The sequence below is a fragment of the Narcine bancroftii genome, chromosome 1 (genome assembly GCF_036971445.1).
Source record: "Narcine bancroftii isolate sNarBan1 chromosome 1, sNarBan1.hap1, whole genome shotgun sequence".
Taxonomy (NCBI): domain Eukaryota; kingdom Metazoa; phylum Chordata; class Chondrichthyes; order Torpediniformes; family Narcinidae; genus Narcine; species Narcine bancroftii.
The window spans coordinates 359,005,287-359,028,371 of NC_091469.1; the positions used below are offsets into that span (position 1 = coordinate 359,005,287).

Consider the following 23,085-nt stretch of genomic DNA (forward strand, 5'->3'; position numbering starts at 1 on the left):
TTGTTGAGCTTGGTCTTCTCTCTCTCTCTTTCTTCCCAACTGCCAGAAAGCCCATGTGACTCTCTCACTTGCAAAAACCCCCATCTTCTTCAGCAAACAACAGGAGTTATCCTTCTGCTCCCATCTGTTGTCTTAGATAAACAAAACCCAGGAGTGGTCTTTCTGTGAGCACACTGTAGGTACTTTTAAACAGCCAGTTTGTCACCTCCAAACAATGGTCTATTCATTTCATGATGTCATTTCAATTAGCACCTACTTGTGAAATATGCATAGCATTCTCCATAGTTTTTGCAATGTTCCTGAATATGAATTCTTCAGTATTTCAAATAAGATCTGTTTTAAAATGTGTGTATGTATGTAACCTACTCTAATTTACCCAAATTCTTCCAAATATATATACTCCATTACATTACTGACTCATCCCCTTTCTTTATGGTGTTATTATTGTACCAAGGCACACAGTCATAGGTGTAATGTGAGTAGAGCAGGGTGCTCCAGTACTGATGGAGATTATGGAGAAGTTCTTACCAATCTTCACTTATTGTGGTCTGGAGGTGAGGAAATCCATGATCTAATTACACAGTGGGGTTGTTAACTCCCAGGTCTTGGAGTTTTTTAATCAATTTTGAGGGGATGGGGTTAAATGCCAATCTGTAGATGAGAGCCGTTGTCATACCCACACTCCTGTTCGGCTCCGAATCATGGGTCCTCTACAAGCATCACCTACGGCTCCTAGAACGCTTCCACCAGCGTTGTCTCCGCTCCATCCTCAACATTAATTGGAGCGCTTTCATCCCTAACGTCGAAGTACTCGAGATGGCAGAGGTCGACAGCATCGAGTCCACGCTGCTGAAGATCCAGCTGCGCTGGGTGGGTCACGTCTCCAGAATGGAGGACCATCGCCTTCCCAAGATCGTGTTACATGGCGAGCTCTCCACTGGCCACCGTGACAGAGGTGCACCAAAGAAAAGGTACAAGGACTGCCTAAAGAAATCTCTTGGTGTCTGCCACATTGACCACCGCCAGTGGGCTGATATCGCCTCAAACCGTGCATCTTGGCGCCTCACAGTTCGGCAGGCAGCAACCTCCTTTGAAGAAGACCGCAGAGCCCACCTCACTGACAAAAGGCAAAGGAGGAAAAACCCAACACCCAACCCCAACCAACCAATTTTCCCCTGCCTGTCCCGCATCGGACTTGTCAGCCACAAACGAGCCTGCAGCTGACGTGGACATTTACCCCCTCCATAAATCTTCGTCCGCAAAGCCAAGCCAAAGAAGAAGATGATAAAGAGCATCCTAATGTATGCACCTTTGCTGATTGTTGACTTCAGGAAGGCAAAATCAGAGTTCTACAATCCAGTGGATCATTGAGGGAATTAGAGGTGGAGACGGGGAGTAAATTTAAATTCTTGGGAATCACTATCTTGGAGAATATTTCCTGGACCCAACACACGAAGAAAGCATATCAGCACCTCGACTTGCTCAGAAATTTGTGGAGGTTTGGCTCTGACATTGGAAACCTTGGCAAATTTCAAAAGATTTGTAATGGAAAGTGTGGTGACCAGCTGCATCACGGTCTGGTCTGGGGACACCAATACCCCCAAACGTAAAGCTCTGCAAAATGTAGTGGACACAGCCCAGGCCATCACAGGCAAACCCCTTCGAACTAACATCTATAGAGAACGCTGCTGTCAGAAAACAGCAGCAATTATCAAAGAACAGTTGCTACCCCTCCACCATCAGAATCCTCAACCACAAACACAATCAGGAACTCATTTAAGGACTCTTACTTTGTTGTTTCTCTTTTTTCCCTCCTCTCTGCATTGCACACAGTGGTTTACATTTGTTTATTTGTTTACATGTACATTTTGTAGTTTTTTGCACTATCAGTAAGTGATAATTCTGCCGCGCCCGCAGGAAAAAGTATCTCAGGGTTGTATGTGATGTCATGTATGTACCTTGACAATAAATCTGAAATGTGAAATCTAAATCATCTTAATGTGGCTCTTGTGTTTTTATCTATCTTTCCCAGTCACAGATGTATTCGTCTTGTCAGATATGGTATCTTTGAAACCTGTTCAGACTGCTTCTAGATGGAACAAAGTTAAAGAATCCAATTGGGTGGCATGGTTAGTGTAGCAGTGCCAGCGATCAGGTCCAGGGTTCGAATCCTGCGCTGTCTGTAAGGAGTCTGTACATTCTCTCCATGTCTGGATGGGTTTTCCCTGGGAGCTCCGGCTTCCTCCCACCATTCGAAGCGTACTGGGGATGTAGGTAAATTGAGTGGCGCGGACTCATGGGCCAAAATGGCCTGTTACTGTGCTGTATGTCTAAATAAAAAAGTTTTTTTTAATTGAAAATTATAAATTTAATTAACCTGCCCCTGTGCAAAATGGAATCTTTGCTCAATTATCTGAATCTATTCACTCTTCCTCATTATATTTACAGTTAACTATTTGGCACATTCAGTGATCAGAATTTTAGGCATTTGTACAATGCATGTAACAATAAACTGATTATCGTGATCTTGTCTTATCAGTCGGAAATTGGCAAAACTAATCTGCAATTTCAGTGAAATCTTCCACTTGAGGAAATGTCATCAATGTGAAAAGTCAACTGGGTTTCCAACTATTTCAGATTCTCAGCAACTGGAATTTTTTATTATTTTTTTTATTTTCATACCTTTCCAAATGGTCCTACTTTCATTCGGAATAGTTTTGAATCATTTTCAATACATTGAAGGCTTGAAAACAGGAAAACTGGTCGAATTATATGTTTAATTCAGAATTTTGGGATTATATATAAAAGGATCTGGACAGTAGATTTATATTTTTTTAAAAGTGTGGAAAAGTTTCACTGCTGGTTGGTTACTTTCAAACTTTTCTGGATTATTATCAAGTTCATTATCATTTGACTACACATACAACCAAACAAATGTGTTTCTCCGGGCCACGGTGCACTCATACACACACAATACTTTTTTCTTTGGCTTGGCTTCGCGGACGAAGATTTATGGAGGGGGTAAAAAGTCCACATCAGCCGCAGGCTCGTTTGTGGCTGACAAGTCCGATGCGGGACAGGCAGACACAATTGCAGCGGTTGCAAGGGAAAATTGGTTGGTTGGGGTTGGGTGTTGGGTTTTTCCTCCTTTGCCTTTTGTCAGTGAGGTGGGCTCTGCGGTCTTCTTCAAAGGAGGTTGCTGCCCACCAAACTGTGAGGCGCCAAGATGCACGGTTTGAGGCGTTATCAGCCCACTGGCGGTGGTCAATGTGGCAGGCACCAAGAGATTTCTTTAGGCAGTCCTTGTACCTTTTCTTTGGTGCACCTCTGTCACGGTGGCCAGTGGAGAGCTCGCCATATAACACGATCTTGGGAAGGTGATGGTCCTCCATTCTGGAGACGTGACCCATCCAGCGCAGCTGGATCTTCAGCAGCGTGGACTCGATGCTGTCGACCTCTGCCATCTCGAGTATTTCGACGTTAGGGGTGTAAGCGCTCCAATGGATGTTGAGGATGGAGCGGAGACAACGCTGGTGGAAGCGTTCTAGGAGCCGTAGGTGGTGCCGGTAGAGGACCCATGATTCGGAGCCGAACAGGAGTGTGGGTATGACAACGGCTCTGTATACGCTTATCTTTGTGAGGTTTTTCAGTTGGCGCTTGACGTCCTGCTTTGCGGAAACTGCCAAAATGTTTGGCCTGGAAGTCAGCCTGAAGAAAACTGAGGTCCTCCATCAGCCAGCTCCCCACCATGACTACCAGCCCCCCCACATCTCCATCGGGCACACAAAACTCAAAACGGTCAACCAGTTTACCTATCTCGGCTGCACCATTTCATCAGATGCAAGGATCGACAATGAGATAGACAACAGACTCGCCAAGGCAAATAGCGCCTTTGGAAGACTACACAAAAGAGTCTGGAAAAACAACCAACTGAAAAACCTCACAAAGATAAGCGTACACACAATACACAGCATATAAAAATCACATACATAAATAAATATTTTTAAATAAATATATTTAAACGTTTTTGAACTACTTACTCAGTTGCAGGATGCTGTTCATTAGTCTCTCTGCCTGCGGGAAGAAGCTATTGCCCAGCCTGGCAATCACGATTTTGATGCTCCTGTAGCCCCTTGCTAATGGTAATGTCAAAGATACTGTGTTGGATGGAAATTGCCCTTTATTATTTTTTGAGCCCTATTTAAGCAATGCTCAAATGTCATCAATAGAAGAAAGGGAGATCCCAGTGATCTTCACACCCATTTAATGATCCTTTGTATTGACTTCAGGACGAATGCTTTGCAGCTACCATATCACACAATGAAGCAGCCAGAAAGAGCACTTTCAATTGTGCTCTTGCAAAATATTGTCGAGGCCAGTAGCTTTACCCTCCTTGGGAAATGAAGGTACTGCTGTGCCTTTCTGACCTGTGGGTCCAGGCTATGATTTCCTTTGTATGCACACCAAAGAACTTGGGGCTTTCCACTGTCTCCATGACAGCGCCATTGAAATGTAGTGGTGAATGGTCGATCTTCAGCCTCCCGAAATCCATAATCTTCTCCCTTGTCTGGTCCATGTTGAGTCTCAGGATATCATTTTCGCAGCATTTTACAAGCCTCCCAACCTCATCTCTGTAGGCCAACTCATCATTGTTTCCAATGAGGCCAACAATTGTATCATCTGCAAACTTTCTGGTTCTGTTAGAATTTAATCTGGCCAGTGTTGTTTTGAGTTAGCTGCATAAACAGCAACATTGGGCTGAACACACAGCCCTGAGGTGCGTCATTGTTCAGTGTGATGGGACTTGAGATTTTGCTACTAGCCTGGACTGGCTGTGGTCTTTTCATCAAGCCTTGATTCAGTTGGAGAGAGGGGAGCTGAGTCCCAGTGAGGACAGCCTCTGAGTTATAATTGTGTTGAGTGCTGAGCTAAATTCAATGAACAACAGTGGGGCAAATTATTAACTGATCTCATTCAAGCCAATCACAGTCAAGGTATGGTGTAGAACCACAACTATCCTTCCCTCTGTCTGTACTCATTGTTGTGTACCAAGTCCCGAAATGAAATGATTTAAAAACGCAGTCTCAAGTGTTCTGATATCAGTGTTCAAATGGCCTGCGGACACTTGCTGTCATTTCTCTCAAGAAGAATAGTTGGTTCACTTGCATAAAATGAATTACATTGCATTCTTTGCTGCAAGCAAACTAGTTCAAAAGCTAAATCTCCCTGCTGTGATTTAATTTGTTGAGATGGGGGGGAAAAAAGTCAGATTCAGAGATAAAATCAAGTCTGACCAATCTGGCATAACACAGTTTTTCTGTTTTAACATAAATTGTGGGGTGGGGGGGGGGGGGGGTTGGGGGGATAAAATTTCATGAGCACAACCCACCCCAAGTGTTGTAATTCAATTCCATAGAATTTGTGGCTAAATTCATTTTTTAATAGTCTTAAAATTAGAACAATTTTTGAATGAAAAAATTTGCTTTTTAATTCCTATTCATATCAATTTAAATTTAATGATCAGTTGCATATGCATTTTCATGTCTCTAGTACTTAGTGTTACCAAGCTTGCATGTGTCTTTTTATTCTGTGACTTACATTAACTTGTTTCCATCATGGTAACTGAATTCTATCTGGACTTAATTTATTCATTTGAAGTTGTATTAAATCTTGGTGCTTCATTTGACTATAATTACCATTATAATAATGTTGACTGTAAATCATAGTCTTGCAGAGGAGGGTTGCTTGTCTGATAAAAGACTTCCAGCGAGAGTTCATATCCTTCCTTACCATGTGCACACTTGTTTAATCTGGTGAACAAGATTTACATGAAGAATGATGGAAGCAGGCAGCATGTTTTTCCTTGTGGACATCTTTTAGATGCTAATCAGAAACTTGTTATCACTTGTTTTGTTTTTCTTATCCAGGGAGGTAAAGGAAGAATCGGAGTAGTTATTTCGTCGTACATGCACTTCACCTATATTTCTGCAAGGTAATAAATGAAATGAATGCACGTTGCTAATGTTGGTACAGTGTTTTGTAGTGAGGATGCTTTTTGTAGAATTCATCATGTTCTTCCTTTTTTTAGCTTGTGGTCAGATTCGAAAGCCATATTCCCTTTATTATTTTGGGATAGCAAGAAAGGGGAGCATTGGCCAGTATCATCCACATAGCATAGAACAAATACAAAAAAAAAGCTTGAAATTCAACACAAAAAGCTGGAAATACTGAGGGAGAATGTGGAATGAGAGAAAAGGAGTCACTGTTTCAGCACCGTGATCTTTCAAGTTTATTATTATACAATTGTAAAGTGCAACTGAACAAAACAGCATTCTTCGGTGTTCAGTGTAAAAAAAAACCCATGCAAACACAAATATAGACATTGCACACATATTTACAAGGGATTTCTATGCAGTACATATATAAAATGATTAAATATTGTTAAGTAATAGTAGATTCTGAGGGATTATATGAGTGTTTGAGGAGTTCATCAGTCATTCAGCAGCCTGATACATCTGCATCTCTTTCCCAACGGGAATAGCTGTAAGGTGATATGTGCAGGGTGTTAAAGGTCCATAACGATTTTGCAGGCCCTCTTTAGACAACAATACTGGTAGATCGTGTTGATGGGAGGGGTGGGGGGGTGGTGAGACCCCAGTGATCCACTCTGTTGCTCTTATGGTTCTGTGGATTGAACTCTGATCCAATGAGCAGCAGCAACTGTACCACACTGTGATGCAGCCAGCTAGGATTTTCTTGATAGCGCTCCTATAAAATGTGAAGAGGATGGTGGCCAGTAGCTTTGCCCACCTTGGCCTTCTAAGGAATTGTAGTCGTTGCTTTACTGACAAGGGAGGAGATGTGTGTCCAGGATAGGTCACAACATAAGTGGACTCTAATGAACCAGGTGCTCTCTCCTCTCTCCACTACAGAGTTATTGATGTGTAGTGGAGGGAGGTTGTCCCTAGTCCTCCTGAAATCCACATAATTTCTTTTGTCTCATCCACATTGAGAAACAGGTTGTTTTTCTCGTATCATAACAAGAGATTTTCCACCTTTTCTTTGTAGTGCGAGTCATCATTGTTGCTGAGGCCAACTCCGGTCATGTCATCTGCAAACTTGATGACTCTGTTGAAGCTGAATCAGGTGTTGCAATCGTGGGTCAGTAGCATGAACAGGAGTGGGCTGAGCACATAGCCCTGAGGTGCACCAGTGCTCAGAGTGATGGTTCTCGACATTCAGCGACTGACATGGAGAGACTGTGGTCTTTCTGTTAGGAAGTCCAGAATCCAATCAGAGTAGGGTGTTGAGTTCCAGTGAGGACAACTTCACCACCTGCCTCTTGGTAACGATAGAGTTAAACACCAAGGTGGTCATTGAACAGCAGCCTGGCGTATGAGACATCGTTCTCCAGGTGGGTCAGAACAGATTGGAGGAACAAGGCTAAAGCTTGATTAGTGGAATGGTTCCATCAGTAGGGGAATGGAAATGCATCCATTGCCTTTGGGAGGTGTGCTTTGAATCTTTCCATCACCACATGCTCAAAGCCTTTCATAATAGTTGAGGTTAGTGCCACAGGGTGGTTGTCATTGAGGCCTGTTATTATCGCTCTCTTGGGTACCAGGATAACGGTGGCAGTCTTGAAAACCATGTGGATGATGGACTGCTGCAGTGGCGTGTTGACGATGTCTGTAAGGACCTCCGTCAGTTTGAACAGTCATTCACTACCCGGCCATGTACATTATGTAGACCTGCTGCTTTGTGTGGGATCACCTTGGATAGTGTTTCCTTACCTTAGCCGCGATTATGCAAGGGGCCCATTCATCAGGGGGAGACATAGAACTTTCTTCGCTGTCAGCCTGTTCTTCTCATCAAACAGTGCAGAGAAGATGTTCAGTCTGTCTAGAAGGGAGGCGTCATTGTCTTTGACTTGCAAGATTGTCTTGGAGGTCTGTTATAGATTTGATCCCTTGCCACATGCGCCTTGTGCTGCTGGTGTCGCCCAGATGACTGTGAATTTTCTGTGCATACCTAGACTTTGTCTTTCCGATTGCATGGGAGTTTTGCCCTGGCTGATCTTAATGCCAGCTTGTAATGCTGACTTCAGGACAGGAGACAAGCTCTGAGAAGTGCCCATACCTCTATATCTAGCCATAGTTTTGGTTAGCCCTGGTTGTGAAGCATTTGATATTGGTGACATGATCAATGCACTTGCTGATGTAATCAGTCATTGAGCTCATGCACACTTTGATATTTACATGGCTGTTGTAGGTGGACGCTTCGATGAAGCAGCTCCAGTCAGTGGTCTCAAAGCGGCTCTGTAGCCGCAAACCTCCCTCCACCACCTCCACCCGGCGATGTACTGATCTCATTGCGAACTGACTTAACTCGTTTTGCCAGCCGTCTGTATGCTGGAGTTGGCAAGATGATGCATGATCAGAATATCTTAGATTGGAGCAAGGGCCAGCTTTGTACTCACCAGATATGCTGGTATGCACCCAATCCAGTGTGTTCTCTCCTCTGGTGGCGAAGTTTACAAGCGGTTGAAACAGAGGTAGAACTGCTTTCAGGTTGGGGTGGTTGAAATTGCCAGCTACAATAATTGTACTGTCAGAGTGGAGTTCTGGGTATCGCAAATGGCACCGTAAATCTCCTTTATTGCAACACCCACAGTAACCTAAATAAATTGGACTAAATTACGTGGCTATGAATTCCTTGGGCATGTACAAGGGTTTAGCATTTCCCCATTATCATCACTTGCAGAAAGTCTTTACGACAGAGACGTTTTGTGCACAGGACCTCTCCTTGAGTCTCCCTAGAAGCAGCACCGTCTCTTTCTGCCCGGAGGGAAATAAGGCCAGCTGGATCGCTGAGTTTGGGATAGTTTCTTGGAACCACATTTTTGTAATCACCAGAACACTGCAGCCCTGCAGTCCTCTCTGGTTCAGGTGCAGTCTCAGGTGATCTATTTTCTTCTCCAGCTATGCACATTTGCGAGTAAGATCATCAGGGCGCAGGTTTGAAGGTTTTAATTCTAAGTCTAACTCAGACGCCGACCCTCTTGCCACGCTTTTGCCTTCTCCAACAGCCTCCCTCGCATCTCCAATGGCGTTTCTCGCGTCTCCAGCAATCCGCTCCACAGTTTACCTCAGACTGTCTCTGTTGCTTCAGAAAGTTAAAACCAGTGGAACAGTTCTGATCAAAATTCATCAAACCAAATTGTTCATTCTTTTTTCTCCATTTGATCTGCTGATAATTTCCAGAATTGTTTCCTTTATCTGCAATATTTTGCTTTAGTCTGTAATGTAACCTCACCGCTGCTGCGTAACAGGGAGCCACTAATAAATTTAATGGCAAGCAACCATTCAACCCGGTAAAATATGCTTAACGTAGAATTTTTCCTACTGAATATCTGAATAGACTTTCTGGTCATTTAAGCTTTAGCTTTGTCAGCTGCCTGGTGCTTAAAATTCACTCATCTGAAATATTTTTATTACACAGTGCAGATCAAGCTCTTGACAGGTTTGCTATGAAGAAATTCTATGATGATAAAGTTTCTGCCTTAATGCAACCATCACAGAAAAGGTGAGTTTGGAAATTGTATATTTGATCTCACTTGAATTCCTTTTATTCATTGTTGCTTGCCGACAGTATGAGCTAATTGGTCAATCTTTTAATGATCTTTCAAAAAAAATTCACTTGAAGGAAAATAAGAATTAAATATAAGACTCCTTGGCCTAAATTGGAATGTAATACAGCAGTATATTGTTGGATAGTTTAATTCCACATTTTGAAAAGTAAATTTAGAATTCAAGGACTAACCTTTCAGTTTTGTTTTTAAAGAATCTGAAGTTGGTTTTTGTATTAATAAATATATATTATTTTAAGATTTTATCTTAATCCCAAGAAAGTTTATTGCCCATATATAGTGACTGCACTCATCTGGAGAATGGTAAGAGGTCAGTGAAAAGGCCTCCGGTGAACTGGTAAAAGCTGCTGCTTGCTTGTGGAACACCAAATTAAGAAGACCCATTGGAAGTATTATCATTGTTTTGTTGACAAAGTTTTCATCTTTTTGCTCCAAATTGGACCACTAAGTTCATTGAATTTAATAGTGCACATTCTACTGCAAATAAAAAGACTATTTAGAATCTAGAACATTACAGCACAGCACATAGGCCCTTCTTGTCTTTGCTGAACCAATATTCTGCCTGATCCCACTGACATGCATCCATTCTATATCCCTCTATACCCCTTCCATCCATGTCCCTGTCCAAATTGTTTTTAAATTTTAAAGTTGAGCCCACATTCAGTACTTCAGCTGACAGCTCCTTCCATACTCCCACCACTCTCTGTGTGAAGTAATTCCCCCTTAGGTACCCCCTAAATTCCCATTTTATCATTGATCTATGTCCTCCGGTTTGTATCTCACTTTACCTCAGTGGAAAAAGCTAACTTCAAGGTTTCCTTTTTATTGTCATGTAATAATCCATTAAAAATACACTTCTTTTGCCTGCCATAAATCTGAGCTCCAGATACAAACCTCAATTAGGAAGCCTTCAGCACCAGAGACCCTTCAGGAGCACGTTTTGCCCTCAGAACCCTCTGGAATCCTGGGTCCAATGACTGGTTCCTGTGAGCCAGTCTCCAGCAGCCCGCAGCACATGCGGGTCCATAAGTCAGTCTGCCATGGTCACCATCCTGTAAAGTTGTCTGCTATGCTTCTCCTTCTCAATGGGAACTGTTTGCCCCATTTCTGGTGGCCTGCACCGGTCCGCTGCTCCCCTGTCTGCAACCCTTCATGGCTGCTGCTGAACACAGCCTGGAGGTTGCAGGAATTTACTTACAAACAGTGTTGGTTCCTTTAACAGGCAGTTTAAAGCCTGTACGAGGCCACTAGTATTAAGACTGGGTGGTTGAACCTTTCGGAGCACCCTGCTCTTCCCGGGTCTCCAGCAACTGCCGCTATTTTTTATTTTGCATTTACTCTATTTATACCTATTATAATTTTGTGTACCTCGATCAAATCTCCGTTCATTCTTGTACACTCCAGGGAATAAGTCCTAACTTATAATTCAGCTCCTCAAATTCAGGCAACATCCCAGAAATTCCTCTCTGAACTCCTTCAATTTTATTGATATATTTCCTGTTTCAGTGACTAAAACTGCACACAATACTCCACAATTGGCCTCAACAATGTTTTTTTACAACTTTACCATAAGATCCCAACTCCTATACTCAATATTTTGATTTATGAAGATCAATATGACAAAAGCTCTCTACAACCCTATCTACCTGTGACACCACTTTCCGGCAAATATGTATCTGTATTCCCAGATCCCTCTGTTCTACCGCACTCCTCAGACCCCTTCTTTTTCCTGTGTATGTCCTTCCAAAATGCAACACCTCACACTTCTCTGCATTAAATTCCATCTGCCATTTTCCACCCCAGTTTTCCAGCTCATTCAGATCCCTCTACAAGCTTTGAAACTCTTCCTTGGTGTCCACAACGCCTCCAATCTTAGTGTCATCAGCAAACTTGCTGATCCAATTTACCACATTATAATCTAGATCATTGATATAGATGGTAAACAATTATGGTAACTGCACCAATCCCTGAGGCACACCACTAGTCACAGCCCTCCAGTCAAAGAGCCAATCATCCACTACCACTCTCTGGCTTCTCCGAATCCAGTTTACTACCTCACCATGAATGCCGAGTTACTGAATCTTCCTAACTAAATTCCCATGAGGGACTTTGTCAAAGACCTTACTAAAGTCCATGTAGACAACAACCACAGCCTTTCCTTCATCTACTTAAAAAACGTCCTTGGAAAAAGTCCATAAAACTTGTTAAACATGACCTACCATGCACAAATCCATTTTGACTATCCCTAATCAGACCCTGACCTCACATTCAATGTCACCAAAACCAAGGATCTGATTGTGGACTTCAAGAAAGGAAAACCAGAGGTGCACGATTCATACCTTGATGAAGGGGCCAAGCCCAAAATGTTGGTTATGTGTCTTTATCTTTGCTTTTTAAAGTGCACTGTTTGATTTGCTGAGTTTTTCCAGCATTGTGTTTTTATGTATATGATCCAGTGATCATTGCGGGCACTGAGGAAAAGAGGGTGAGCAAATTTAAATTCCCGGGAGTCACTACCTCAGAGGACCTTTCCTGGAGCCAACATACTAATGTCATAGTGAAGAAAGCCTCCACTTTCTCAGGAGTTTGCAGAGGTTGGCAAACTTCTACAGATGTGCAGTAGAAAGTGTGCTGAACTACTGCATCGTGGTCTTGTGGGGGTGAACCACTATCGGAGATCAGAAAAAATCAATTAAGTATTTCCACCACCCAGGGCATGCTGTGTTCTCACTGCTGTCAAAAGTAAAGAGTGTAGTTGTCACAAGACTTGTACCACCAGGTTCAGGAACAGTTTCCACCCTTGCATCATCACATTCCTAAACAACAAACTCAGAGACTCATTTAAGGACTCTTTCAATTTTTTTTGTACTGCTGATGAGTAGAAATTCTGTCTGGCCCGCAGGAAAATGGTTGTAGGTGTTGACATGTCAGTACTCTGACAATAAATCTGAACTTTGAACTATCCAGCTACTTGTATATCTGATACTCTTAGAAACACCTTCCAATAACCTGCTTTCTACTGATGTCAGGCTCACGAGCCAAAAAAAAAAATTCCTGGGTTGTGTTTGGAGCCTTTTTTTAAGTATTGGAACAATGAACTACCCTCCACTCCTCCAGCATTCCACCTGTGCTTCATCTGTAGCTCAGGAAATGTTCATTCATATCTGTCAGGGTCCCTGCAATTTGTGCACTAGCCTCCTCCAAGTCCGAGGGAATGCCTTGTCATGCCCTGAGGATTTATCCATTTTTATTCACTTTAAGACGGCAAGCACCTCCTCCTCTTTAATCTGTATGGGTTCCATAACTGCTTATTTTCCTCACTTCCCCAGACTCTAACAGATTCCTAAGGAAATACAGATGTAAGAACAAAACATCCATCTCTTTGGCTCCAGACATATCCGACCACTCTGATCTTCAAGAGGTCTAATTTTATCCCTTACTATCCTCTTGTTCTTAATATACCTGTAGAAGCCCTTACGATTTTCCTTTACCTTGACTGCCAATGCAACTTTTAGCCCTCCTGATTTTCCTCTTTTCCTGCAATCTTTGCTCTTCATTGCCAAATCTGCCACACACCTCTCTCTTCTTAACCAGAACTCCAATCTCAAAAATCAAGGTCATTATGCATGTTAACTTTGCCTTTAATCATAAATCTTCGTCCGCGAAGCCAAGCCAAAGAGGTAATCATTACAGGAATATACCAACTCTGTTCTCGGAAAATTTTGCCTTTAAATGCTTCCCACTTAGCACGCACATCCTTGTCTGAAAAGAGTTTGGCCTAATCTACACTTTCTAGATCCTTTCTCATTTCCTCAAACTGGCCCTTCTCTCCAATTTAGAATCTCAACCCAAGGACGAGGCCTATCTTTATTCACAATTAACTTGAAACAAAAGGCATTATGATCACTACACCAAAATGTTCCCTGCCACATACTTCAGTCACCTGTCCTGTCTTGTTATGAATAGGAGATCCAGTATTGCATCCTCTCTCTAGTTGGTACCTCTATATATTGATTTAGAAAAGTTTCCTGAACACATTTGACAAACTCTAAGCCATCTAGGCCTTTTACAGTATGGGAGTCCCAGTCAATATGTGGAAAGTTAAAATCACCTGCAGTCACATCTTTGTGTTTCCTGTAGCTGACTGCTGTCTCCCTGCAGTTTGCTCCTCTAATTCTCACTGACTAATGGGTGGTACATAGTTCAACCCCATTCATACCTTTCCCTTTCCTCAGCTCCACTCATATAGCTTTAGTTGACAAGCTCTCTATTCTCTCTTGTTTGAACAGAGCTGTGATATTTGCCCTGTGAGCAATCCCACTCCTCCTACTTTCCTGCCTCCTGCTCTATTACATTGGCAATATTGAGCTGCCAGTCCTACCCCTCCTGCAACCAAGTTTCAATGATGGCCATAATGTCATAATTCCACGTACAAATCCATGCTCTAAACTCACCTGCCTTCCGACAATACTCCTTGCATAAAAATAGATGAACCTGAGAACATTATTTCCATCGCATAAAACCCGGATTTTTGTCTCTATATGCAGGGTTAACATCTTTTTCGTACGACATGCCTCTATCTGCTCTGGCACTCTGGTTCCCATTCCCCAAAAAATCTAATTTAAATTCACAGAGCAGCAATACCAAACCTTCCCACAAGCATATCTGTCCCCTTCTAGTTCAGATGTAAACCATCCCATTAGAACAGGTCCCACTTTCCATGGATGAGAGCCCAATGATCCAGAAATCTGAGGTTTTCCCTCCTGCACCATCTTTTTAGCCACTGTATTATCCTCCTATTTTTGTAAACCTCGCTAGCATGTGATACAGGTAGCAATCCTGAGATTACAGTCCTAGAGGTGCTGTCCTTCAACTTCATACCTAACTCCTTGATCTCTCTTTTCTGCCTTCCTACCCATGTCCCTACATGGACCACAACTTTTGGCTGCTCACCCTCCCTCTTGGGGCTGCCATGAACTCAGTCTGAGATGTTATAGACCCTGGCACCTGAGAGCCAATATACCATCCTGGATTATTAATCTCTTCCACAGAACCCCTCATTATTGAATCTCCTATCATGATAGCTCACCTCTTCTCCTCCCTCCCTTTCTTAGCCTCCTAAGTGTGATTACATCCCTGTAACTCCTGGCCATCACTTTGTAAGCCTTCCAGAATCTAGAATTCATCCAATTCCAGCTCCAGTTTTAATTCCCTTTCATGCTTTGTCAGGAGCTGCTGTTGGATGCACTTCTCACAGATGAAGTCATCAGGGATACTGTTGGTTTCCCAGACCATCCACATTCTTCAAGAGAAGCATGTCCCTGCCCTGGCTGCCATTCGCACTGGCTATGCAACTTTTTTTAAAAGTAGTGATAAGAAAACTTGTCCTTACCCATACCTTCTTGCTGAATCCTTTTGATCTTTGACAGGGTTGTCCTTAACTCAACTCCTGTACCGCCACCTCTGCTCACCAAAGCCTGAAAAAAAATCCTGCTTTTACATTGGCCACCCCCACAGTGGTTACTCCACTTAAGATCTCCTTCCCTTTATTAGCTACAGCTAATTACCCAATGGAGAAAGCTGAACAAACACCTACCTTTCCCGGTGTTCTTCTCGTTCCAAGTTCCACTCTTAAAGTTTCCACACATTTGACACTTGTTTTTCTTTATCTGGGACAATGCATTAGAACACAAAGCAAGAATAGTTCTCAAGCAAAGTGTAGCAGTAATGCAGCGTAAACACTCTTGATATTATGTGGCAAAACTAGAGAAATTGTTCCAGGCCCTTAAAAGTGTAAAGCAAATTCGTTCAATGTAATGGATAAAAAGCCCAGAAAAAATTGTAACATCTGGCTTTGTTTTTAATTTTATCACTCTCCGCCTGCACAATCATTTCGTATTCTCTGAAAACTTTTGCCAAATTAGCTTTCACAAATCCAAATATGGAATACACGAGTTAAGATGTTATGTTTAAGTTGTATAAGACATCAGTGAGGCCAAATTTTGAGTGTTATGTGCAATTTTGGTGACCTACCTACAGGAAAGATTGAAAGACGGCAGAGAAAATTTACATGAAAGTTGCCAGCACTTGAACAGCTGAGTTCTGGGGAAAGGTTCAAAAGTTTATTTTATTGTTACCAATAATACATTAAAAATGATATACTTCAACTTTAGTCTGTCGTAAGGTAAGCAAAGAGTCGCCATGAGCATTGCCCGGCACCCTTCACGGAAAGGGGAAGAGGAGCAAAAGAGAGTCCCTTCAGAGACACTGAGTGTATGTGAATTCACCTCCACACTCCCACCCCCTGTGCGGCTGGCACAACTTCAGTTCAAACCATTTGCAACCTGAAGTTCAGATCCAAACCTTCAATACAGTCAGGAAGCCTTCAGTGCCCTTGACACTTTGGGAATACCCCTTAGCACCCTGTCGAATCCCGGTTACCTGGTTCCCATGAACAGGTCGCCAGCTGCTCACTGTCTGTGTGAGTCCATTGACCACATATCACCAACCTGCAGCCTGTGTTGGTCTTCAGCGACATAGCCCCTCGCTTGTCTGTTGCCATGATCCCTGTAGTTTATCTCCTCTGCTTCTCCTCCTCAATAGGGGTTGTTCACCCTGCTTCTGGTACCCTACACTGGTCTGCTGCTCCTCCAGAGTTTGCAAACCCTCATGGATCACTGCCCAGCAAAAGCACAGCCATCTTTGGCACCCATCCCATGCTTGCAGGATTTTTAAAAAAAACACCGTTGGCTCATTTAAGGCTTATTAAAGCCTGCCTGGAGCTGTCGACATTTCAATTAGACAGTGGGGCCCTGTGGAGCAGCGCTATGTTTCCACTCACTGCTCTCCCAGGTCCACACCAGCAGGAATGCTGCCATTTATTTTGGATGAATAATTAAGAGTTTATTCCCTAGAGTGTTGAAGAATGAGGGATGTGATAAAGACATTTAGAAGAGGTATAGATACAGTAAAGCAGGCTTTTTCCTGAAGTTGGGTGAGACAAGATCTAAAGGACATAGGTTAAGGGTGTGAGATTAATCTTTAAGGGTAACATTAAAGGGAACTTCTTCACACAGAAGCTGGTGAGACATGAAACCGGGTGCTAGCAGAAGTAGTGGATGTGAGTTCTATTTCATCCTTTAAGAGAAATTTGGATAGGTACATGCACAGAAGGGGCATGGAGTCTAAGGTCCAGGTGCAGGTCAATGGAACTGGACTAAATCATAGTTTGATGAACAAGATGGGCCGAAGGGCCTGTTTCTGTGCTGTTGTATGATTTTTTGGAAATAGCTTACTTTGAGCGTGTCAATAGCTTACTTTGAGCGTGACCTTTTAGAAAGTTGTTCTGTTGCAGTGATGGCAAGAGCTGAAGTTGATAGTGGACATACTGCGAGAATGAAATGCTACAAAAGATAAAAAACCAAGGGCTTTTATCTTTTTTTTTCCACAACCATCACCTTTCTCCTCCTTGAGCATGAGGCCATGTTGACCAGTTGGGATGTTCTTTTTGCTACCTCAAATAAGATTAGTCATCACATAAAAGATGGGAATTAGCTCTCGGATTGATAACTTGGCCATGAATCTTTAGCTTAATCTACTTTTAGTTTCTAACAGTCACACTCAAGTGGCATTTCTGAGCATGATGTTCTTGAATAACTCTTAACGAGATGCTATTATAACAAATATTCCAGTCTCAGCACGTGTATCTAGCTATATTTTTTTCTTTGGCTTGGCTTCGCGGACGAAGATTTATGGAGGGGGTAAAAAGTCCACGTCAGCTGCAGGCTCGTTTGTGGCTGACAAGTTCGATGCGGGACAGGCATATACTATATACTATTACAATAATGATACAACTCCAAGAGGAAATGTTATTGCATTATCACACTGTTACATGAAAATGAAATAATTATATAAATAATGTGATGATATGAATGTTGTCTTCATTATTGAACATAAAACAGTCCCTTCAGCCCTTAATGTTGTGCTGACCCATGCATCTTCCCTAAAAAAAAGTATTAAACCCTCCCAACCTGGTAACCCTCTATTTTTCTTTCATCCATGTGTCGAAGTGTCTCTTAAGTGCCCCCAATATTTCAGCCTCCACACCATCCCCGGCAAGGCATTCCAGGCACCCACAACTTACCCCTGATGTTTCCCTAAACATCCCTCCCTTCACTTTGTACAAGGGTCCTCTGGAAAATACAGATTTTTTTTATGATACTCACGTGACTGGAGAACGGAATATATTTCAGGTCCCTGGTGTGCTTCTTGTCCTTTGGAACAAATCTTTAAGCTCATTTCATACCAGAGTCATGCAGTCAGGACACCTCAATACCAGTTAACACAGTCTGGGTTGGAGCCCTGAACTTGAGCCGATGGGCTGGTGTGCCAACCAGTCTGTCCGAGTATTTGGGAGTGGTGTATGCATTAATGACTGCTGAACCAAGCGCCTCAGGCAGTTTGCATACTGCTTTTGTAATTTTAGGGTAACTGTTTAGCACTATTGGGAATGGAGCACTTTCTCCTTAATTAGGCAATATACTTTATTTTTTCGAAACTCACCAGTACATGAAAAATCTATAACATGTTATTTCAAAGAATACCTTGCCTTGGCAGTACATGATAGAACAATAGTCAGCATCATGCTCTTTTCATAGAAAATCTAACTCTTTGAACATTGACTTGTTAACGATGATTTTTAATGAACATGTGTTGAGATTTTATTTCTAGCTTTGAACTATGGGATAAAGATCTGTAATCAACTCCTTAACATTACAAAAACACCTCTGGTTTGAGCTTTATGATTCAGAGCACGTCTTGTAGGGTCACGCACCCTGGGAGCCTGGAAAATTTAGGTGTAGGTTGGCCAGATACTAGTCATACAATTTTTCTTTATTTCATTGAATTACATCAAAAATGAACATGCTTTTAACATCCGACTATTAATCTCTCTGATGTTCCACACCTAGGATTCCTGGCCCCAATAGGACATTGGCTCCAGGCTTATATGGAGATGCATGGGAAGAATCTGTGGTGTTGAGGATTTCATGAATGACCAAGACTGACAGGTCATTTATCACTGACGCCTTGCTGTTCTCAGAACGTCTTGTTTGAGCATTGAATTCTCGGAGACAAAGAAATGCTTTTTAACAGTCCTGGTACAGCTTCATTTAGGTTTCCTATTCCCAATAATGGAAATTCCCAAGTGTAGCCATTCCCAATGAACACTCCTTTTAAATCTATTCCTTTAGTTGATTGTTTTTAAAAGCTATTAAAAAGATTTGTTGCCGTTCTGCATATAAAGCAAATCATCAGTTATAAGTGTGAAATGTTGAAAGGGATCACAGGATCTTAAGGACTCATAAAAGCTTGAGTAATAGATATTATGACAACAAATTTAAAAATACATTGTGTTGTTGGAAATTTCATTTGAGAGTTGGAATCTCTTTTCATGTAAAGTGCCACAGTTATACAATGGGTTCAACAGTATTCAATCTCACAACACTGAAGCCTCTCTATGTTCATTTGGAGTGGAGAGCAAGCAAAACATCAGTGGTTTTACATAAACCTCACAGTTGATTAGAAAATAAGTGTCAGTTGAGGAAAATATGATATTAGTATTGAAAGTGAATTGAAGAAATCTGATGGGATTTGGAATAACATCTCAAAGGAAGCAGGTATCGTGCCAGTTCTGAGCAAGAATTTTGCATAGATGTTATTCATAACATAACATAACATAACAATTACAGCACGGAAACAAGCCATTAGGCCCTTCTAGTCCGCACCGAACCAAACACCCCTTTCTAGTCCCACCTCCCTGCACAATGCCCACAACCCCCCCCCCCCCCACCAGAGCCTTAAACACAAAAAAAATTCTGGGTATTAAATACTAACTGTTTGGTGTGCCAACTCTGTACAAATCATCTACTTAAGATCTATAGCCATATGTTCTAAATATAATCTCCACATTTTAACAAAAAAAATTATTTCACAAATTATAAATTATTCGATCCCCATCAGAAACAAACATAAAAAAAAACATTTTACAGGATCTAAAAATGTATTTAATTAGAGTTTTGAAATAAAGCAAACTTTTTCTTTGATCTTATTTAAGTCAAAAATCAAACAGATACAATAAATCAGAAGGACAGACTAGAAGGGCTGAGTTACAGGGTTTAATGGTTGGTTGAGTGTGGATAAACAGAGGGACCTTGAGGGTTCAAATCTATACATCCCTCACAGTTGCCACAGAGGTTGATAGGATAGTTAAGAAGGCTTATGTGATGATGAGCTTCATTAATAGGGGGATTGAGTTCAGGAGTAGGGACGTCATGTTTCAACTCTACTAATCTCTGTTAAGACCACACTTAGAGTATTGTGTTCAGTTCTGGTCAACTCATTATAGGAAGGAAGTGGAAGCTATAGAGAGGGTGCAGAGGAGATTCACCAGGATGTTTACCTGGATTGGAAAACAAGGCAAGGTTAGTAGAACTGGCACTTTTCTCTTTGGAGTATAGAAGGATGAGAGGAGACTTGATAGAGGTTTACAATAAGAGGCATAGATAGGGTGAACAGCCAGCACCTTTTTTCCCAGGGCTGGAACAGTAAACACCAGAAGACACATGGACAAAGTTAAGGGAAGGAAGTTTAGGGAAGATATCAGATATCAAGTTTTTATGCAGAGAACTGTGGAATGCCTTGCCAGGGACGGTGGTGGAGGTGAAACATTAGGGCCATTTAAGAGACTCTTAGATAGGCCCATAGAGGGTTATGGGGTAGATTAGGCTTAGTACTTTCTTTAGGAATATATGTGTCGGCACAACTGAGGGCCAGAGGGCTTGAACTGTGCTGTAGTGTTCTATATTTTATGTCTGCTCATGAATGTGTGAATTCTCATCTTAGAAAATATAAAATTTTGGACTGCATGAATTCTTGACAATCTTTCCTATCAGTGTTGCCCTGTCCTGAGAAAGTCAAAATAAAAAGGAAGAAAATTGTAGCTAATTCAGGAAAAATGCATGAATGGTTTTCCAGCTTCCTAAGTTAAACAAGCCAGTGAATTGACCTCCTCTTTTGGAAGCATAGCATTCTCTCTGCCAAAATTGCCAAATCTCTCGTGTATATTTCCTCCATTTATCCCCATCTATTTTCTCATCACATCTGTACCTTAGCAAATGAGCAAGAGAGTTCCCTTGGTCATCACCTTTCACCACCAGCCTCTGAATCCAACATATGTGTATTTGGATCCTGGATTTCCTCACTTCTAGACCACAATCAGTGAAGATTGGTAAGAGCTTCCCCATTAGTACCGGAGCACCACAGAGCTGTGTTCTTAGCCCCTGCTCTACTCTACGACTTTTTGGCTCAGTTCGACAATGACTCCATCTACAAATTTGCCATTGATACCGTGGTAGTGTTTTGTGTAAAAGAAGGGGATGGGTCAGCATACAGGATGGAGACTGAAAACTTGGCTGAATAGTGCAACAAAACCTTGCACTCAATGTCACCCAAACTAAGGAGCTGATAGTTGACTTCAGGAAAGGAAAGCCAGAGGTTTACAATCCAATGATCATTGGGGAATCAGAGGTGGAGAGGGTGAGAAAATTTAAGTTCTTGGGAGTCACTATCGCGGAGGATCTTTCCTGGACCTAACATACCAATGGCATCATGAAGAAAGCGCAGTAGCACCTCTACTTCCTCAGGAGTTTGCGGAGTTTCAGTATAACCAAAACTCTGGAAAATTTCCATAGAGCTGTGGTGGAAAGTGTGCTGACCAGCTACATCATGGTCTGGTATGGAAACACCAATACCCCTGAGCGTAAAGCCCTCTAAAAGGTAGTGGACACAGCCCTGGACATCACAGGCATAACCCTCCTCACTATTGGGCACATCTACAGGGAATGCTGCCATTGGAGAGCAGTAGTCATCATCAAAGAGCCACACCACCCAGCACCCCATCTCACGCTGCCATCAGGAAAGAGGTACAGGTGCCACAAGACTCGCACCACCAGATTCAGGATCAGTTGTTACCCCTCCACCATCAGAATCCTGAACGACAAACTCATTCAGAGACTCATTTAAGGACTCTTACTTGTGCACTTCATTGATTTTCCTTTTGTTCTCTCTGTATTGCACAGTCATTTTATTTACAGTTTTTGTTTGTTTACATGTTTACACTGTGTACAGTTTATTTTTTTTGCACTACCAGTTAGTAGTAATTCTGCTGTGCCCGCAGAAAAAAAGGAATCTCAGGATTGTATGTGATGTCACGTATGTAGTCTGACAGTAAATCTGAAATCCGATCATCCTCTGACATTTCTACCAGTTTGAACGCTGTCCTCCCACAAGTCACTGATTACTCTCCACCCATTACCCTCACCACTCCCCCCGCCCTTACACTTTCTACATTGACTGCTCTATTTGTGACACCCTGGTGCAGTTATCCTTCCCCATCCCTGTGCTCTGTCTATAGCGATTATCTCAAGCTTCTAGTTGTATGTCATTATAACTTTCCTTCTCACTTGCACATTGAGTAGTCTATTCTCAGCTTTCTCCATTGATGTGGAAAGACCAAATGCAAAGTGGAAGAACAACATCTACTTCGGTAGCTTACAAACCAATGTTTTGACTTATCAATTTCACAAGATAATGGAAAAGAAGCAGGCCACTAGGCCCATCAGGTCTGTTCTGTGACTGTGCCCTAAGCTAAATTAAACTCACTCCTAGTTCCAATTACCAGCCATTTCCCCATATCCCTTGATACCCTTAGCAATGAGATACCTATCCATTTCCTGTTTAAATACTCCCAGTACTCTCCTCCCACACATACCCTGTCCATCTAGCTTTCCTCTCCCTTTGTTCATCTCTTCCATCTGCTTCTCTCATCAGTCTATCATCCCCTCCCCATCTGATTCCACTTATTAGTGACAGCCTTTATTCCATCCTCTACATTATTGTTATATACCAGTACTGGCATCCTTTCCTGCTCCCTGATGCAGAGTTTTGACCCAAAATGTTGACTTGCACCTTTTGCCTCCACTGTTTCTTGGGTTTTCCAGCATTCTTGGTTTGGGTGTCTACCATTCCTGGTTTGGATTTGGATTCTAGCATCTGTAGCCCATTTAAATGAAAACATAAGAAATAGGAGCCAGCCCTCTGTCCCATCAAGCGTGCTCCATCATTCAATAAAGTCATGGCTGATCTGGCCATGGACTCAGCCCTGCCTTTTCCCCATCACCCTTAATTTCTCTGCTATGCAAAAATCTATCTAACTCTTCCTTAAATATATTTAACAAGGCAGCCTTGGGCAGAGAATTCCACATTTTCTGAGTGGCAGGCGGTGACCAGTGGGGTGCCACAGGGATCTGTACTGGGACCCCAGCTGTTCACAATTTACATTAATGATCTGGATGAGGGGATTGGATGTAATATCTCCA

The 23,085-nt window shown here is 42.2% G+C and overlaps 1 protein-coding gene across 16 annotated transcripts in view; it reads left to right on the forward strand.

Moving 5' to 3' along the window:
- The window catches only part of LOC138750166 (tensin-3-like), a 480,425-nt gene that overhangs the window by 325,953 nt on the left and 131,387 nt on the right, over positions 1–23,085 (forward strand). For all 16 annotated transcript variants that reach the window (XM_069912329.1, XM_069912327.1, XM_069912319.1 and 13 more), the window contains 2 exons: positions 5,928–5,992; positions 9,502–9,585. In XM_069912329.1, the coding sequence (XP_069768430.1) occupies positions 5,928–5,992; positions 9,502–9,585 (149 nt within the window). The remainder of the gene's footprint in view (positions 1–5,927; positions 5,993–9,501; positions 9,586–23,085) is intronic.